At 53.9% G+C, this 18887-nt stretch overlaps 5 protein-coding genes across 5 annotated transcripts; 2 read left to right on the forward strand and 3 right to left on the reverse strand.

Annotated features, from left to right (window-relative positions):
• Positions 1–6660: 6660 nt before the first annotated feature.
• On the reverse strand, positions 6661–7874 carry MMM1 (ERMES complex subunit mmm1; the record flags this gene model as incomplete). The annotated part of the gene is made up of 3 exons (XM_053184299.1): positions 6661–6678; positions 6725–7742; positions 7828–7874. 3 exons carry the CDS (start codon positions 7872–7874, stop codon positions 6661–6663), a joined length of 1083 nt encoding a protein of 360 aa, XP_053031769.1.
• A 668-nt stretch (positions 7875–8542) lies between these two features.
• COL26b_011636 (uncharacterized protein) lies at positions 8543–9929 on the forward strand (the record flags this gene model as incomplete). Its single annotated transcript, XM_053184300.1, is given in 3 exon segments — positions 8543–9682; positions 9752–9898; positions 9912–9929. 3 exon segments carry the CDS (start codon positions 8543–8545, stop codon positions 9927–9929), a joined length of 1305 nt encoding a protein of 434 aa, XP_053031770.1.
• A 257-nt stretch (positions 9930–10186) lies between these two features.
• On the forward strand, positions 10187–13091 carry COL26b_011637 (uncharacterized protein; the record flags this gene model as incomplete). Its single annotated transcript, XM_053184301.1, has 3 exons — positions 10187–10362; positions 11083–11347; positions 11409–13091. The coding sequence occupies 3 exons, from the start codon at positions 10187–10189 to the stop codon at positions 13089–13091; spliced, it is 2124 nt and encodes a 707-aa protein (XP_053031771.1).
• Positions 13092–13453: 362 nt separating this feature from the next.
• COL26b_011638 (uncharacterized protein) lies at positions 13454–14459 on the reverse strand (the record flags this gene model as incomplete). Its single annotated transcript, XM_053184302.1, has 4 exons — positions 13454–13553; positions 13609–13855; positions 13987–14161; positions 14412–14459. The coding sequence occupies 4 exons, from the start codon at positions 14457–14459 to the stop codon at positions 13454–13456; spliced, it is 570 nt and encodes a 189-aa protein (XP_053031772.1).
• A 929-nt stretch (positions 14460–15388) lies between these two features.
• COL26b_011639 (uncharacterized protein) lies at positions 15389–16747 on the reverse strand (the record flags this gene model as incomplete). The annotated part of the gene is made up of 1 exon (XM_053184303.1): positions 15389–16747. One exon carries the CDS (start codon positions 16745–16747, stop codon positions 15389–15391), a length of 1359 nt encoding a protein of 452 aa, XP_053031773.1.
• Positions 16748–18887: the final 2140 nt, after the last annotated feature.

Genomic DNA, 18887 nt, shown 5'->3' on the forward strand with positions numbered 1-18887 from the left:
ACACTCTCAGTATCGGGTCGAGGAGGGGAACTGGAACTGTAGATTTTGTAATTTGTCTTGTCCGACGATGTAGACGCAGTGACGGATGATTGAAAAGACGTCTTGGTCTGCAAGTCAGGGGGGTCCGAGGGTGGGTATGGGTCGACGGCTGGCGCCTCCGGCAGCGGCGCGAGTCGAGAATCAGACGGGGAGGATGGGGCAAATGGGGCTTGATTGGCTTCAGGGTACAGAAGAGTTGATTTTCCCTTTTGCTTGAGATCAGGAGTATTGAGAACCTTGCGTAGGCCGCCAACCATGCGGTAATTCCAGGGGGACGAATTGGAGGCGACGGTGCTGGCAATATGATCTCCAGCTAATTGCGTGGTCGAGGATGCTGGGGTTAGTGTAGCTGAAAAGCTTCGGTCCGGAGTCACGGTGGAAGAGCTGGGATGGTTTTCGCTGATGTGTGAGGCGTCTGATGAGAAGCGCTCTGGCGAGGCTGTAGAGGAAAGTGACAATGTGGGTGCTTTGGACGAGCCCGGGTCACCCGAGTTCCTGTTCTGCTGTCCTTTTTGGGGTAGAAGAGAAAAAGTCTTCCCATCTGCGTTGATTGTGATGAGATTGCGGCGACGAGACAAGGGGCGCTTCGCCGAAGGGGTGACAGGTTCATCGTCGGTATTGTACTGTGACGACCGGGATCGTGCATTAACGCGGTAATTATCGGTCAGATGAGGCGGAGTAGTGGGAACAGGGGTAGAAGGCGAGGACGGGCCTCCTGTCCAAGAGTCAGATCGCAGTTTCGAGCCTGAAACACCGCGGTCCTTGGCTGCGACCAATGGGAAAGTTGAAGATGCTGGCGACAGTACAGATGTCAGCGTGCTGGAGGAATAAGAGCGCCGGTGAGAGGAATAGCGGTCGCTAGCACGGCTTGCGGATGTGGAGCGATCATCGATTCTGGAGGAGTTTCGGTGACCAAGTTCGGAGGTGTTCGGCGACAGCAATGCTGTTGTTGATGTTGGAGTGCGTGATGAGGTGGCCGAAGCGGTAGAGTCGCGATTCTTGTGGCTTGGTCGAGGAGGGCTGTAGGGGACAACGCGAATGGCAAGAGAATTGGACTGTGACTTGGAGCGCTCGTGCAGCGGCCTCCGTTGGGACCGGGAGGGGCTCCCTCGTGAGGGGCTCCCGGACCCGGACCCGGGCATTCTCGGCCGGGCTGTGCGGGGACGGGGAGGTTTCGGAGACTCTGCCGTAGCTGGGAGCTTTCGGAGACAGCTTCTTGGGTTTGGGTGTGATGAGTCGGCGCCACCGGGGTCTCCGGGCCATGGAGAGCCGGTGCGTCCCGGCGTGGACTGAGATGGCCGACAGCGGGAATGATTGGGGTAACGCACAGGAGCCAAGTGCGGTCAAAGGCTGCTTGTAGTGGCTGACTCGCCGGGAGCAGTTGGTTCAGCTTCGGTGGGTACCGGAAGGCGCCGGCCGGCCTGTGCTTTGGCGGTCCGGTTTGATTCAGCAGCCGTACACTGTACAGTGCAAAAACAGTTGGCCGGGTGTCAAGTCCAGAGGTTCGAGCTTGTCGGGCGAAAGAGGGCGAACAAGTTGGCTTGCGGCGGCGCACGTTGTTCTGACAGAGGTTCGTTCGTTGTCTTGATGAAAATCATCCGGAACTGATAGAAATTCAACGGTGTTCGAGCAGGTTGGGTGAGCCGCAAATGCCCGATGATAAGTATTCGCTTGGCTGAATCCAAGGTTGTCGACGAGCGTAGGTTGTTCTTTGATTAAGGCGAGGCGGGATGAGCAAGGCGACCAGCACAAGCGAATGAGCGGAAGGGCAAATTTGCCGGGTGGGTTTGCGATTGTTTGCGATTGTTTGCGTGGATCGATGGAAGCTGATCAAGCTGAGCGAGAGAGTGACTGAGGTGAACCGAGGCTTGAGATACTAAACAATGTAAATATCGGGTGACAGCTGAGTAGCCATGGAGAAGAAATGAGAGTAGGAAGATTATTACTGGCGAATTGCCTGTGTTTATGACTAAAGCAGGGGAGGTGGCAAGAAAAAAGATAAAGAGACAGAGAGAGAGAGAGAGAGAATAGGAAAGGGAACAAAGGCGCCGAGGACGACGAGGCAAAGCGCTGCTCGGTTGCGCAGAGGCAGAAACCGAACAGGAAAGAAAAAGGATAAAAAAGTAAAACGAAAAGGTCGAAGGAAAACGCAAGAGATGGAGGCGGGAGGGAAGGGCAGCAAAAGCGGGCAAGGCATGGTAGGTAGATGGGGACCGGAGAGGCACCCAAGGCAGCTAGCTGCTGCAAGTTCCAGCACAACCTAAGCTCCCAGGCCCATGTCCAGTCCCAATGGAAGCAAGCAAAAGACGTACGTACCTACTGACATGAAGGTACCTCAGTGTGGGCGATGCGAGGCAAGGTGGATTTGAGCAGGCCCACTACTAAGTAAGATGGAAGCGAACCAGGAAACAAGGTGGGCAGAGTCCAATGAACCGACAGGATACTTGGGATATTTGTTGGTTTCGCTTCGAAGCCAGCTTGACTGTCTATACTGCAACGACTGGCGATAAATCCTGGCTGCATGCAGGTCCTGTGCTTCTGACAGGATGAGGCCGGCTATGAGCACATTGAGATGTTGTTGAGTATGGGCTGCATCTGTGCCAAAGTCAAGTATCGTTGTGGGTAGGGATACCTCTGAGGGACGGTGGATAGTCTCTCAAAAGGCGGTCGAGGGAAAAGGCCAAGCTGGGGTTGAGGAGACGGGATAATCTAACTGGCCCGCCAACTTCGAGTCTCCCTATCTCTGCTTCCGAAGCCTGGACCGAAGCAGCAGCAGGGGCAGCAAGAGCAGCAAGGGGCTGGCGCAGACGGGTTGAAGACAAGGGGCCTAGCGAACCGGACCACATTCAAACCAGAAACCAGACAGCCAGACCAGCTAGCGAGTCGACAATGGAAGTGATGCGGGGAGGCGGTGCGGCGCCGCGATGCTTCTCTGTTGCAGATGAGATGCAGCGGCCGGGGTGTGTGGTGAGTGGTGAGCAGGATTGCCAATGGCAATCAGCAGACGGATGTGACAGGTCGAGCAGTCGATTGGAAGAAGAAAAGGGGCGACAACCACGGTTGATTGACGACGAATGGATGTCGGCAGCGGTTCGTTCAGCCGAATTGTAGCAGTAGGTAGCGTCGCAGTCGCAATTCGTCAGAGTAGATCGCCTCGAGGGTCGTTAGTCTCCTGATCCTATCTCAAGGCCGCGGCCTTATTCCATCGCGAAAAGTGACAGATGAAGAAGGTGAAGGGAAGTGAGCAATGTGTAAGTAGATTGTCAATCGCGACAGCGACAGCGGCGGCGGGGGCCAATGGTACAAGTATTTGACATGGAAGGCGACAGCCACGGATATTGGAGCAGCCATTTGGCTATGAACGTGGACGTGGAGTCGTGAGACGCACAGAAAACAACAAAAACAAAGCCGTAGTCGCAGGATCCCAGGGCATGAACAAGTCTGGGAGACCTGGTCTTGGGCATCCGACGACGACATCAGACGGGCAGACTTCGTCTGATTCTGCCCGAGTAGGTATGTCCTGCTAGAGCTAAGTCTAGCACGCACTCAGGGCCTTCGACGCTAATCTAGCGCAGGGCTCAGAAAGAGACAGAGACAGTCATGGAATACCTACGGCCTTCCTTTGGACCACCCGACGTCCACCAAACCTAAGGTACCTTACCTAGGTAGGTAGGGTACCTAAGTCCGTGTCTACGCCCCGTAACCAACCGCCACGCGCCGTTGCGACTTACCAGCCAGCGGCTCTGGCAGCTCCCGCTTGACGAATGGATGTTGTGCGAGTCTGAACGCGCTTCTCGCTGTGATCCTATCCATGCATCCGTGGGTCTATCCGGTGTGCTGGCAACACACTAATTATACTAAGACCATCCACGTCTTCAGCGTGCACTCGAAAATGGGACCTTGCGTGGTCCACCACATCTTGGACAGGCAGGGCCGGGATAAACCTTCCACAGCACCTGGGCACTGGAGGCACAAGTGGGCATTTTGCTCGCTACAGTACCCGCAATACGTTTCTCAATCAAACTTGACCTTAAGACTCTTGAAGGATATTTGATGAGATGCGGAGACAGCGTCCGTGAGGTACGGTAAGGTACGGATACGCAATACGTATGACGACACACCGAAAGAGGAAGTGAATAAACACTGAAAACAACCCTCCTAATCTTGGCAGACCGTCGCAGTGCGAGATTCTTTCTTGCTGAGGCGCTCGGTTGACCGTTGCCCATGATGATACGGCAGGACTCAAACGCTCGCCAGCTTCAAGTCGATGGCCAGCAAAATCCTAGCCTCAGGGCGTTTGTCATTTTCAGCGCTGTGCTCTATCTGACCGCCATTATTTACTTTGGTGTGCTTAAAGCTATCTCGTTGCTGCAGCCAGCGTAGGTCGGTGCGTCATTCCCACTGGACGGGCTTGCCGAAAGCAAAATCTCTTCCGTCAGAGATGCAAACAATCATAGAGAATAGGTACGTAGCAGAGGAGAGAACCTGCCTTGAGGCCATCCGTACGAGAGCGATTAACTTTGACAGCGGCGCCTGGAGGGCCTGACGTTTCATTAACCAGTGGCCTGCTCGGGGCCCGGGCCTGGGCGCTCCCCTGCGGAGAAACAACCAGCCGAGAAAACTTCCAATCTACCGCGTAGTACCTAGGTAGGTAGGGAGGTAGGTACAGCACCTTACCGTATACGGGGGACGTTGAAGTCGAAGGCCAGGCGAGGGCCGCGGCGCATCCAATGGCAGGATAAGTATAGATCGCGCGGCTCAGTCGCGTTCAACATTTCCGGTACCAACAGCCTCATCTCAGCTTCTAACGCGTTCGTCGGATCCACCCTGCCACCCATTGCCCAGTACCTTACCTTAGCCGCCGGCCCCCTCTGCAGTCTGCAGGCCTTGAATTGATCGTGCATCGGTCGTGTAAGAAACCGCGGCTGTGTGAGAAGTCGCAGCTGTTTATATGCTAAAAGCACATTCGAACGCAAGACATACACAACGAATGCATATGTGAGAATGAGGCCGTGTTTCTGCCTAAGGTAATGCATTGCAACCTGGCACCGGCGCTTCGAAAATGCGCTTCGAAAACCAGAGGCGCCACGACAGTATAAGGTGCGTGGCGGAATCCCGCACACATGTCCCCGTGGACCAGCTGCCGATGGGTTCCTGGGTAGGTACCTGAGGTTGATTCTGGGTCTTAGGCCTTGTTACGTAATCAATGGACTTCAGCAACTTGGAGACGTGGGTGCAAGTGTGATACCGCCTCACATCATGATACCAAACCTTGGCCTAAGGTAGCTAGCTTTATCTTGTCGAGCCAATTCGTTGCCCTGTGTCTTGAGTTTCTCCTATCGCCAGTCCCGTCTCTCAGTCACTTGGCGACGCCCCCGGGCTGCGACGGCGCATACCTCCATGTCCTCTCCTAGCTTCGGCTTCGGCCCCGACCCAGGGCCGTCTGATATGGTGCCGCCCTCTTTGCATCCCTTCGCTGTCAGCGCCATGTTGGTATGTCCAAGTTCTTCAACTGCCACTGCTTGACTCCCCCGCTCATAATTAGCCAGGTTCTGTACACAAGCATTTATGTGCTTCCGCTGTACATCTCGTCGTCCAGTCGTCCCTCGCCAACTTTGTCCAGGGACGACCCGCGAGTGATTCGTACACGTGTCACTTCCGTTCTGTTTTCTACTGTCATCTGCTGCACCATCACTTACATCGTCTTGGCTCAACTTCCGGACGGCGTCCTGCCCATCTCTCCCCTCCACGCCATGGGCTACTGGCCAGTGGGCCTCGCGGAATCTGGCAGCGCTTTGCTTCTCACTTCCATTCTCTTCGCTGGCCCACTCTACGAAGCCCTTCTCATAGACGGACTCTGGGAGGATTGGAAAACTCTAGAGCCTCTTACGCATGTCTGGACCCGGTGGACCACTTGGCGCAACATTGTGATGGTGTGTCACCTCAACTTTCTGTATCCTTTCTTGCAATTTCATACTCACTTGGATCATAGGGACCTCTGACCGAGGAAATGCTGTTCCGATCTGCTTCAGTGCCGCTACTCTTGTGCGCTCATATGTCGTTAACTCAAACCATCTTTCTATCCCCTCTCATATTCGGCCTCGCCCATGTCCATCACTTCTACGAATTCCGCATCACCCACCCCAGAGTACCCCTAATCGCCGCCGTCGCTCGCTCAGTACTTCAGTTCGCATACACTTCTCTGTTTGGTGGCTATGCCACATTCCTTTTTTTGCGATCCGGTAGTCTACTGGCCATCGTCTTGGTACATGCATTTTGCAACTCCATGGGCCTTCCCCGGTTCTGGGGATCTGTCGAGCCCCACTGGCATCTTCATGGACATTACACGCACGCAGACGCTCGGAAATGGACGGTATTCTACTATGTACTTTTGTTTACCGGGGCAGGTCTGTGGTGGAAAGGCCTCCTTACCCTCACGGAGAGTTCGTCAACCCTGGTTCCTGGCCGGTTTTGAGACCGCCTATAAATACCAATTGAATCATGTCCTCATGTCTAAATCTAGCCCTGGTAAAGACCCAGGCATCGAGAAGTCATCGCTTCTTAATCTGCGCCGACGCAGAGAATCATGCTCTCGCCCTGTCCTGCCTCCTGTTTCGGCCTCTACTTCTCTTCGGGCCTCTGCTCGCAAATTCTGATCAATCTCCTTCCCTTTTGCCCTGCCTACTGGTGCATTCGTCTCTGCCAGTGCGTCCTCGGGCCCTCTAGTGTTCTTCTTCCGTGGCCAGAAACTAGGCAAAGCAATCTCCTGGAAACGGGGTTCTACACATCGCTCGTCAAACCAGCGGTGCAGACGTGCTTCAATGAGCTGGGCGATTTTAGGCACATCCTGGAGCCTCGATCGGCTTCCTAGAAGGCTACGAATTGAGAGGTCAAGCCGGTAATCATCGAGAAAGTTGAACGTCATCATAGTAGGGGTCGACTGCGAAGGGTTGCTGGGAATGAAGGAGATCGAAAGAGTGCCGCTGAACCTGACGACAGAGACTGACAGTGCCACCGGCAGCACTGCACTTAGCTTCTTCGGATAATTGAGGAGAAGCTTCGTCTCGATGGCCATTGTCAGCATGTCGCTGAGATCCACATCCATCCGAGCTTGCAGCTTAGCTCCTTCCCTGGTGGCAGCGCTGGCATCGAGCGTCTTGCCATTTCCCACACTCAAACCATCCTCGTCCACCGGAATGATACGACAGTTGCTGAAGATGGGGAAGTCCTCCCCAAGGCTCAGCTCAGTAACACGGATCTCGTCCACGAAGTCGGGGCGAGATGTTCCATTAAGAGCCTTCGTGAGAGACGTAAGAATTGCGTCGTCGTGCTGGGCGTCGCTGCGTAACTGGGCAATGGTCTGGGCTATCAGGACGTTGAACCAGTCAAGGCTCTCCGGCTGATGGCTGTCCACATTGTAGTATGTTTTGCTCAAGATAGAGCCAATGGTCAAGTTAGGAGGATTCCGGAGTACGCTAGACTTCTTGCGATTGAGCGTCTGCTGGCCCTGCCGAGCGTTGGCCGTCCGCAGACTCAAAAGAGATCGCTTGTGGGCGAGTGTCCGGGATCGACGTTCCGTAGCTCTGAGCGAGGCCGTCACCTCAGGCGAGGGAGGATCACCAAAAATGAAGAATTTGATAAAGGCCGCTAGAACGATGACCACCGACAGCTGTCCCAGAATTAAGCCCTGGGTGAAGGAAAGTCTGGGAGAGCATTCGTATTGTCAGATCCGCTCTACATAATACTAACGTCTTTTCCTTGGAGAGAATTCGCTGGTTCGTGACTCACGCAGGTTCGGCTTTTGCCGGGCAGGTGTCTGTTGGTAGACTCGTCATAGTCGCAAGACAGCCAACAAACAAGCAGACTGTGGAGTGGCGTTGTTCTCGAGACAGCAGTATAGTTGCATTGAAGAAGAAAGAACCGGGAAATTCGGTTTGCTGTTTTTGCGAATATCCCAGGGCGTGGATTGGCTTATAGCGATGGCCACACAGAGGAGTTGTTGCGTGGCAATTGCTTACCTACCTTAGGTAGGTACCTTAGGTATGGTAGAGAGTTGCAGTTCCTTCAGGTCTTCGGTAGGTGCCTACCTTACCTAGGTGTACTGCCTCAGGTCCCCTGAATCAAAGCCCCGCACTGTGGGTTTCACGGTCTATTACCGTCTCGACTATGCCTCCCTACCTAAGGCACCACCGTGGCCGAGTAGGTAAGAAGCTCATTGTGTGGCTCAATTGTGTGGCATGCGCCACGAAGCTATGGACGACGACACAAATCGAGGCAGGCATCCTATCCTTCATCACCTCCATCCCTTTGCCCAAACATCGACAATTTCGACGCCTCACTTCTTCCACGAGTTTATCGCAGCCAACACAGCCAAGACCTCTTCATCTGCCTCAACAATTGGCAGTGCTGTGGGCTCCGCATAGTTGCTCGCCTTCCTGCGCCGGACAGAGACACTACATACACATTCGCGACCTACCGAGCTTGTCTCGTGTTGTTGGCCAAGATGGACGTGGCTCAAGCAGTGGCCGGCTACGTATCACGCATGGTTTCATCAGCCGACCCTCTTTCGAACACACAGTCGGCCAAGATGAAGGTCCTACTGCTGGACCGGGAAACCGTGCCTATCGTGTCCACCGCCATTACGCAATCTTCTCTGCTTAACCACGAAGTGTATTTAATCGACCGGATCGATAATCCCAGCAGAGAAAAGATGCGTCATCTTCGATGCTTATGTCTCGTACGGCCATCACCAGAATCTATCCAGCTGCTCATCGATGAACTGCGCGAGCCCAAATATGGCGAATACCACTTGTACTTCACCAACGTTGTGAAGAAATCATCGCTCGAAAGGCTTGCTGAGGCGGACGATCACGAGGTGGTCAAGCTAGTTCAGGAGCATTTTGCCGACTTCATTGTCATTAACCCGGACTTATTTTCTCTCGGACTCAGCCTTCCTCATCAACGCATTTGGGGGAGTGGCCCACACACCTGGAACCCGGACGCGCTTCAGCGAAGTGCGGATGGACTCGTTGCTCTATTGCTGGCGCTCAAGAAGAAGCCTTTGATTAGATATGCCAACACGAGCCCGCTCACTAAGAAGTTGGCAACGGAAGTCCGCTATCGCATCACCCAGGAAGAGCAGCTGTTCGATTTCAGAAAGGTGGACACCCCTCCCATTCTTCTGATCCTTGACCGTCGCGAGGATCCGGTCACGCCGCTACTTACCCAGTGGACGTATCAAGCCATGGTGCATCATCTCCTAGGAATCAACAACGGTAGAGTCGATTTGAGTGATGTTCCGGACATTCGGCCGGAGCTCAAGGAAATTGTTCTGTCTCAAGATCAAGATCCCTTCTTCAAGAAGAACATGTATCTCAACTTCGGCGACCTAGGTGGAAACATCAAGGACTACGTGGAACAGTACCAATCCAAAACGCAAAACAACGCCAACATCGAGTCCATATCTGATATGAAGCGTTTCATCGAGGAGTATCCGGAATTCCGAAAGCTGTCGGGCAATGTGAGCAAGCATGTCACCTTGGTCTCAGAGTTGAGCAGGCGGGTGGGCGCGGAAAATCTTCTTGAAGTCAGCGAGCTCGAGCAGAGCCTAGCATGCAATGATAACCATGCGGCCGACGTAAAGGTATGTGCCAGAAAAGTCCCACGAACGACCATGATCCCGAGCAAGGTTGACTAACTGCTCTCTTGACAGAACATCCAAAAGCTCATCCAGTCCCCGAAGGTAATAAGTGACAGCAAGATTGCCTTGGTTGCTCTGTACGCACTGCGATATGAGCGCAACCCGTCGAACTCTCTTCCGATGCTCATTGACCTTCTGGTGGCAGCTGGTGGGGTTTCGGTACGGCGAGCAGATCTCGTCCCGAAGTTAGTGTCTTATCAATCGTCTCTGCAGCAGTCACAGGCACAGACAGGCATCACAGACATATTCGAATCAGCGGGTATTTTTGGCTCAGCGGGCAATCGATTCAAGGGGCTTAAAGGTGTTGAGAATGTCTATACCCAGCACAGTCCCCTGATGGAGAGCACCTTACAAAATTTGATCCGGGGGAGACTCAAAGAACAACAATATCCATTTGTCGAGGGTGGCGGGACTACACGAGATAAGCCGCAGGACATAATTGTTTTCATGGTCGGAGGTGCAACATATGAAGAGGCCAAGATGGTTGCGACCATCAATGCAAGCACACCCGGTGTTCGACTGGTTTTGGGCGGCACAACCGTTCATAATGCTTCAACGTATCTCGAGGAAGTCGAAGATGCTGTGTCCTCATGGCCCGATTCGCAGAAAATGGGAACGAGACGGTAAAAGCATCGGGGACCGGACAGAGTTGGTTCCGCGAACTCCAGACAAATGGAAGCAAGCCTGTATCGATCTTTTTATGACACTTCTTCAATGACAATGGCTAATTGGCTGGATGCCTGCCAGTCGTGAATCAACGTCCTGGCAGATGCTTGGAGGTTTGTTGATTGTCTGCTTTGCACGGTATATATAGATTGCAGATTGCATACTACTTATTAGCCACGCTGTAACCATAGTGCAGTTACGTAGATAAGGTCGGGTAGCGCCACATCGCTATCGGTGTTTGTTGTCACCGACTGCCGGTCAAGGGGCTAGCAAGTTGGGGCCGAGCGCGGAAGGCGCAAAAAAAAAAAAAAAAAAAAAAAAGAGGGAGAGAGGGAAACACGAGGATCGGCGCAAGTATGGCGATCGGGTGGCCGACGGTTTAATACCATCTCCTCACACGCCTCTCTCCCGAATCATTTTGCTCTCCTCCTTTACTTTGAAGCTTTGGCTGCCCGCGTCGGATCTACATTGTTGGCTTCTTCCCCTGTCAACGAGACATGCGATCCCTTGCGGCGGCTCTGAGGCTTCGACGGCGCGGCTTCTGCGGCTCCGGATGTATGCAACGTCCAAATCCGTCCCGTAGTCAAGGCAGGCGGGGATTTGCTGCTGTGGCAGAGGGCACAAGGTCTGATCGTACTTAACAATCCGATTCGCATTGCGCTAATACAAGGTCGCAGGCCTTTCGACGTTGTCGTCGTAGGAGGTGGTCATGCCGGCGCAGAAGCATGCGCCGCCGCCGCCAGAGCCGGCGCAAAGACGGCCCTGGTCACCCCGAAAATGGAGAATCTCGGCACCTGCTCTTGTAACCCTTCGTTCGGCGGTATTGGAAAGGGCATCATCTTGCGCGAGATCGATGCTCTGGATGGATTAGCCGGCAGAATCATTGACAAGGCTGGCATCCAGTTCAAGGTCCTGAACCGTTCAAAAGGCCGCGCCGTATGGGTAAGGATTTTCCATCATTTATGGTCGTCCTGGCGGGTTGCATGACTGATTCACCTCACAGGGCCCTCGGGCGCAAATCGACCGAAAACTTTACCAGAGATACATGAGAGAAGAGCTGGAAACGTATCCAAACTTGTCCGTTGTACTTGGCAGCGTCTCCGACATTGTGACAGATGTCACTCTTGATGCTACGAGCGCGGCGAAAAACAGGATTACCGGTGTACGTCTGGAGTCTGGCGAAGTCCTCCCTACCACCCAGGTCATCATCACAACCGGCACGTTCCTGAGCGGCGAGATACACATTGGTATGGAATGTTACCCGGCAGGTCGCATCGGAGAGGATGCCTCGTATGGTCTGAGCAAGTCGCTCAAGGACGCGGGCTTTAGCCTAGGAAGGCTGAAGACGGGCACACCGCCTCGTATTGCCAAGGACAGTATCAACTACTCAATATTGGAAGAACAACCAGGGGACGATCCACCCCTACCCTTCAGCTTTCTGAACAGTCAGGTCGCTGTGCAGGATCAGATGCTCTGCTACATCACTTACACGAATGAAACAACACACGCAATTGTCCGCGAAAATCTGGACAAAACAATACACATTCGGGAAACCATTAGGGGTCCCAGATACTGCCCATCCTTGGAAGCCAAGATTGTCCGCTTCTCTGACAAGGAAAGGCACATCGTGTGGCTGGAGCCCGAGGGTTTTGACAGCGACGTGATTTATCCTAACGGCCTATCGATGACTGTCCCGCCTGAAGCTCAAGAACAGATCCTTCGCTCAATTAGGGGCTTGGAGCGCTCTGTCATGACGCAACCAGGATACGGTGTCGAATATGATTACATTGATCCCCGGAGCCTAAAGTCTACTCTGGAGACAAAGAACATTGCCGGCTTGTACCTGGCAGGCCAGATTAACGGCACTACAGGTTACGAGGAGGCGGCAGGGCAAGGCATTGTCGCTGGCATCAATGCTGGCCGAGCTGCTCAGGGTCTTTCACCAGCCTCTATTTCGAGAGCAGACGGTTACATCGGTGTTATGATTGATGATCTGATCACCAAGGGCGTCACAGAGCCATACAGAATGTTCACATCGCGAAGTGAATACAGGCTGGCGTCTAGGGCGGACAACGCAGATTTGAGGTTGACTAAACAAGGACGCGAATGGGGAGTCGTCACAGACAAGCGTTGGAGCTCCTTCTCTCACGAGAAACAGCAGATGGATGAACTGATGTCTCTGCTCAGGAGAACATCAAAAGCGCCCCAAGATTGGATTCGTGCAGGTTTTCCTTTCAGCAAAATATCTGAATATCGCGACGCTGCTGACATGCTCCTGTTGCGAAACGTCACGATGGACCAAGTTGCCGCTGTTGTCCCTGGGATCGGTGACTTCGCTGAGAACATCAAGTCTCGGGTTCATATTGAGGCCATGTACACACCCTGGGTAAAGAGGCAGGTCAGTGAGCGCAAAGTCCTCAGCCATGATGACAAGGTACATCTCTCATCAGTCGATTACGATGAGGTCCCAGGACTGGCTACGGCGGAAAAGAATGTGCTGAAGGCCATCAGGCCCGAGACTCTGGCTCAAGCTAGGAGGCTAGAAGGCATCACCCCTGCTGGGTGCATTCGATTGGTTTCCTACATCAAGAATCAGGTCCGCATCAAACGAGCGGAGCGCTTGGCAAAGCAGACCGGACAGTTCAAATTAGAGAGCCCGAGGGCTTCCATGCCTCAACTGCCTTGATGAGGTATGGTGGAAGCCCTCTCACGAATATGAATAGTCATGAATAAACGATTCTGAGCAGTGGTTTCTTTTATTGGAAGCGACCACATTCTCTCCAGTGTCCGGGCAGAGGTGCCCACCAATGACTAGCCCCGTTATATCGATTCTTGATGTTTCCCACCCATAACGCCGTTTTGCATGCATACATAAGATACCATACTCGCTGCGTCCTATGAGTGTACCTAAGTGTGAAGGCATCCCTGGAATTTCTTGGGGTCCATCGTGGTGTTCTTCACGGCCGAAGCTGTCCGGGTCACAGCGGGAGCGCTTATTGATATTTCCGTCTCTTCCAGGCCTTCGTATATGCCTCAGCCCTATGAGCCCTATGCTGGCTTATCCTTGGGGGCGGAAAGGATCTTGACTGCGTCCTTGCTGAAGACGTAACTAGCCCCGCTCCAGACTGTCGTGGTCGCCACAATGTATCTAGCCGTGGTGTAAGTAGTGATACGGGGGTTTGCCCAAGCTTCCGACAACTTACTGTAGAACGGTCAGTGGGGTAGAAAGGTCGTAGGTGAGGACTGGCGCGGCCGTCGTCAGGCCCACCAGGGCAAGTTGGAGGAACGTATTGTATTTGCTGATGGTCGTCGGACGAACTTCGGCCGAGGGCAAAGAGAAGTCCCAGTACCGCGCGAAGGTCTTCGGGGGTGGGAGGGAGATCCAGCGATAGTAGATGGCGGATATCGCAAGACCGACATCGCGGCCTAGGATGATGGCGGCGAGCCAAACTATTTGGGCAGAGCAAAGTCAGCTGTTTCCGTCGTTGATTTCCCCTCCACATCCCACCTTTTCTGCCTTTGTCATGGCCGCTCGTTTTTGTCCCTCTCTCCGAATATCCGTCAAACTGGGATAAACTGACCTGGTAGAGAGCCTTGGGCAGCTAAGCACACCGTCAAGACGGTCATCAGAGTCTTGTCGGCCATAGGATCGATGACGGTGCCTACTACCGTCTGAAGGTTCCATCGGCGGGCGATCCAACCATCAAGTAGATCGGTGATGCCCGCATAGGCAAAGAGACCCAGGGCCCAGGCATGCTGATCGTGCAATATGAAGTAGCCAACGAAGGGTGCGGCTACGAGTCGCGATAACGTAAGAATATTCGGGATGGTATAAATATCTTCATGGAGATTCTTTGGGAACGCAGGGATTTTAGACGCGATTTTGGACGAGGTCGTCGCACTGCTGCAAGACGTTGTTAGTCAGGTAGTTCGCTCCAACCGTTGGTACCGAAACAAGAAGCCGTTGCAGCTCAGCGAGACTCCATGCACATGTCCAAAAACATACCTTGTACTCTTCCCATCGCTTCGAGATGTGTAGGGCGCAAGTGGCCATGGGCGCTGGTGAAGCTGAATTGCCTTGGTCGGAAGAGGAGCCGTCAGCTTGGTGTCTGGCCGCCACGCTGGTGACGAGCATGCGACGGGCCATCTACTGAGTCGTTGACCACAATGCGTCAGGGCCGTTCGACCACCAAGCCTGAGCATTACCATATTTGGTTCCGGAACTCGACGTCGGCCAGTCGCCAGCTACGGTGCGGTCCGTTGCGAAGGGCACGCTCAGTCCCGAACTTACTCGACGACGGGGACTTTCGTTCCAGCTGCGCAAGGTTCCTAAGCAAGGCTTTGCAATTGGCCAGGCTCATGCCAGTAGCGGGGCATACGCTAGGAAGTGCGCCACTTCAGTACCGAGGTTTGGTTGCATGACGGTTTTGGTTTTATCATTTTGGTCACTGTAACTACAACTGTGACTATAGCAACAGCTCCATCCAGCCGTTCTCTTCAGAGGCTTCTGAACAAGAGGGCATTTATAAACGCTCGACGGCAAAAACGGCGCGCGCTACTGTATCTGTAAACTGTTTTTGCCCCATTCCTACTGCTTTTATGCGCCACAAACATCTTCATTCTCCGCGCAACGCCGCCTCGTCTTCCCCTACTTCACGACTCTCGAGGCACACTCCATGTCTGCTTCCGCGAAGTCTTTTTCATCATCGCATAAACCTCCACAGGCGCGCCGAAACCACCAGCACTTACGCCAGTCACGAGTCGTCCTGCTTCGGTTTCCTCTGTCCCACACTCTTCCAATTTCTCGGCGGAAGTATTGTAAGATTCCTTGCCGTTTGAGAAGTCACGCCCCGCAACATTTGGCACACTGTCGTTCAAGGGCGATCGCTCTAGGCCCCGTTCAGGGCGACTTGTTCCTCTGCACTTTCAAGTTGCCGTTTCCTCACAGATCGGACTACTGTCAGTGGCAGGTGTCGCCAGTTCTCAAGTCCTATTCATGGCGTTGCTCCCGCTTGGCCACGCAGAGTTTCCTTGAGACATGTATTGATTTTGATCATCCTCCAGTTGGTCGAATGAGTTCCAATCCCGAGAAATCCCGTCGAAGGTGATGTTTGGTGCAGACCTGTCGCCGCCCAAGCCGGATTCGGAGTGTACGTTTCTTGGAGACTGAGCAGGGAAAGCCTCGTGTGATGTCATATCGGTAACCCGCTGTGGCTGCTGCGAGTAGAGCATGCTGGACATATAATTACCCCCCATGGATCTTGCCGGATCGGGCACAGCAGGCAAGCTACCCGTCAGGCTCATGTCCGGCCCTGATGTGGCCTCGTATGCCGTGGAATGACGACGGGGGTGATGCTGAGGTTCCAAGGCTATTGTCCGTGATAAGTCGGGGCCCAAACCTGCGCCAGAGGCATATCTATTTGGTCGGCCCATGTTGTCGTAGTACGGGTGGTGTTGTGGTTGCGCGTAGCCAACGTTGCCTACAGACCCAGGCACCGCACTCAAATACTGTGGCATGTAGGATGCTTGTCCAAATTGGGTACCCATGCCACCCATGTGGTGAAGGGAAGGGACGGACATGGTGCGCGACATGCTCTGGTGGTGACTATTGACGGGATACGGATGGGCGAAAAGACCACCGCCGTGAGGTGCTCTCGAGTCATCCATTTCTACCTCGTCGATAGGTGCCCTGAAATTTTGAGACATGATCAGTTCGCCTCGAGGGATGATGGTCGACAATTGGTGGTCTTTAGATGGCGTCAGAAGCTTGCCCTCGGTCACATCTTCCACGTTGTAGTAGGAAACCAGGTGATGTGGAACGCCCTGGTAGGTGACGCTGATGGTTTTCTTCACCAGCCCGTTCTCTTTGAAAGGATACGAGTCAACCAATGAACCGATCAACGCCCTCTCGGCGTCTTTCGTCGGGGTTGAACCATCACCCATACCAGGCATGTTGGCAGCAGCCCCGTTAACACTTCCTTGTCGTGAGGCCACATCACTGGGTTTGGTAACTCCGGTCGTCTTTTTGTTCCTCTTCATGGCACGCTTTTTTTCGCCGGGGGGGAAAGGCCTGTCGAGCTCGCGGTAAATCAAGAAATTGCCTAGGATGCGACTGGGGCTCCAAGCAACGCCGTCGGTCCAGCGCTTGATGCCGGACGAGTGCTCCTCGTAAATGAAGACATTTCCGCTTTTGATGAGGTCCTGTCTCTCACGGTCGTGAGGCCTTCGGGGAACGTGCTGCAAAGCACTGCTGAGACACGCTTCGAATAGCACCAAAGCGTCCAAGGTAGATGCGACGTGTCCTACGAACGTAGGGTTTAGCGGAACGTTGGAATTCGCCATTTTGGCCTCCGGCAGCGTCGAGTCTAATTGTGTGTAAGTTCTCGGTTTCCAACGTTGTCCAAGTAAACAGAGCAGAGTAGAGTTGCGCCACTTACCAACAGAGTACGCGAAGTGCGATGGAGTGAGTAACGAAGTTGCGGTCGTTGCCGTTGCCGTCGCGGTGGGCATATGATGCTGCGCGTTGAAGAACTGATTCTAAAAGGACGGTAGACCAAGGTGGTGATGATGATGGTGCAGACTGTGTGGGATCTAGTCTGACCAAGATGTGTCTTAATATGTGTCAAGACTAAGTAAGGTTCGAAAAAAAGACGGTTGGGAGAGGCAGGGTAGGAAAGAGGGGAGGTTATGAAAGGCACTTGATGGGTAAGGTGAATACGATGAAGTGTGTGGAGCTGGAACTGGGAAAGAGTCGGTTCTTGGTTCGGTGTGCGCTGGTCGTCACATCCAGGTCACAGTACCGCCTCCCCCCGTACGCCTCTTTTCGGCGGATCGACCTTGTTCGACGAAAAAATTCGAGGTCAACAGCCACAGCAAGGTGAACAGCGGAACCCTTCGCGTCGAGTTAACCACAGTTGGGCGTCGGATGGCGCGACGGCGAGGCACCTGGTCGTAAATAGAGACGGACAGAGAGGGAAGCTTGATCTGGGCTCGATACGGGCGTCCACGGCGCGTCCAGAAAGTAGCTAGGCAGCTGTACAGGCCAACCAGGTACTCTTCGTAAATATGGCAGCGGTTTGTAGGTGACCGTGTAAGAGGCTTGTGGCGTGCGTAGGCCAGGAACCGGAGGTCGATGGCAAGATCCAGCGTTTTAAGGTTCGAGCGCTGCACAGACAGACGAAATGGCTGGTCCAAAAGTCCGACGTGCTGTGGGCGATTACTCTGCCTCGTTATGGACGCGGTCAAGGACAGAGAGGTTTGTTTGTACGTATGTGTATGTGTGCGTGGCGGGCAATTTTTGAACCCCAAGGTGGAAGGTGTCGGATTGCAGATTGACGAAGGTACGAAGACAGACCAAAAGAAGCCAAGAGGTGGTGGCGTATGTATGTGTGAGAGACAGGGGAATATATAGAGAGAGCCAGAGGTAGAAAGAGGCAGTCGTTATGTGAAGGTAACAACGAGTGGTGCAGATGATTTGGCGGTGATTGCAGATGATCTTGCACCCTCGAATGTCGAAGAGAGGCTCCAGAATAGATATAAACAGGAGGGAGGGCCTCGGAGGTTTTTGATTCTGAACCGAGCGGTTGGGCCTCGAGCTCCCAGGTTCGTTAGCTTAGCTTCGGAAGCTGGGGGAGTAGCAGAACCAGAGGAGCAGCAGACGCAGGCACCAAAGTGGTCAATGGCCAAGATGGAGATCGCGGAGCCGGCGATGGACTTATATCATGTCGGTGCCCGACGGCAGAACTGGTATTTGCGCGTGAAGATCGGAAGACTGGACGAATTTGTAGAGAGAAACGGTCCAGGCTACCATGGGGGTCGAGCAACTGGAGTAAACGGGGATAGAACAGAGCGACAAAAGCAGGCCTTGTCAAGTACAGGGCAGATCGGGCTCAAGGCTCAGGGCTCAGGGCTCAAGGCTCGGGATGCCGACGTAGGGCCACGGCCACGGCCTGGCAAGGTGCCGTTGTCGACAAGAGCAGGAAGCTGTTTGAACCCGAACCAGGGTAGCTGATGAAGCTCTACCATGTACGTCAGAGAGCCAAGCAGACAGGGCGGACGGGGCAGAGCGGCGGTTGAGGAGCAATGGTAACAAGCATCAATTTGGCAGTCGTATCAGGAGGGGACGTGGTCGTGGACGACCAGGCTCTGAGAGAGCAGAGCCGATTAACGTGGGGAGCAGGACGAGGCGGAGACGACGGCGGCGGCGGCGGCGGCGGTGGGACGCAAAGACACACAACCCATAATAGGACGTCTCGTCGGTGGCAGTAAGTTGGAGGTTGCAGGGGGGGAGGGGTGCGCGAGGATCGGGGAGGGGGACGGTGAATGAGACGGGGGAAGAGGGAGGAGGAGAGGGAGAGAGAAAGAGAGAGAGAGACTGAGGGATGAAGAGGGGATAGGCGCGTGAGTCTGTATCCGTAGTGTGTCTGTGTATGTACGAGGAGGGGAAGGGGTGTAAGGGGGTGGGGGTAAAGAGAGGGTGAAG

Source organism: Colletotrichum chrysophilum (genome assembly GCF_026319265.1).
Source record: "Colletotrichum chrysophilum strain AFK26 chromosome Unknown scaffold_146, whole genome shotgun sequence".
In the NCBI taxonomy this organism is placed as follows: domain Eukaryota; kingdom Fungi; phylum Ascomycota; class Sordariomycetes; order Glomerellales; family Glomerellaceae; genus Colletotrichum; species Colletotrichum chrysophilum.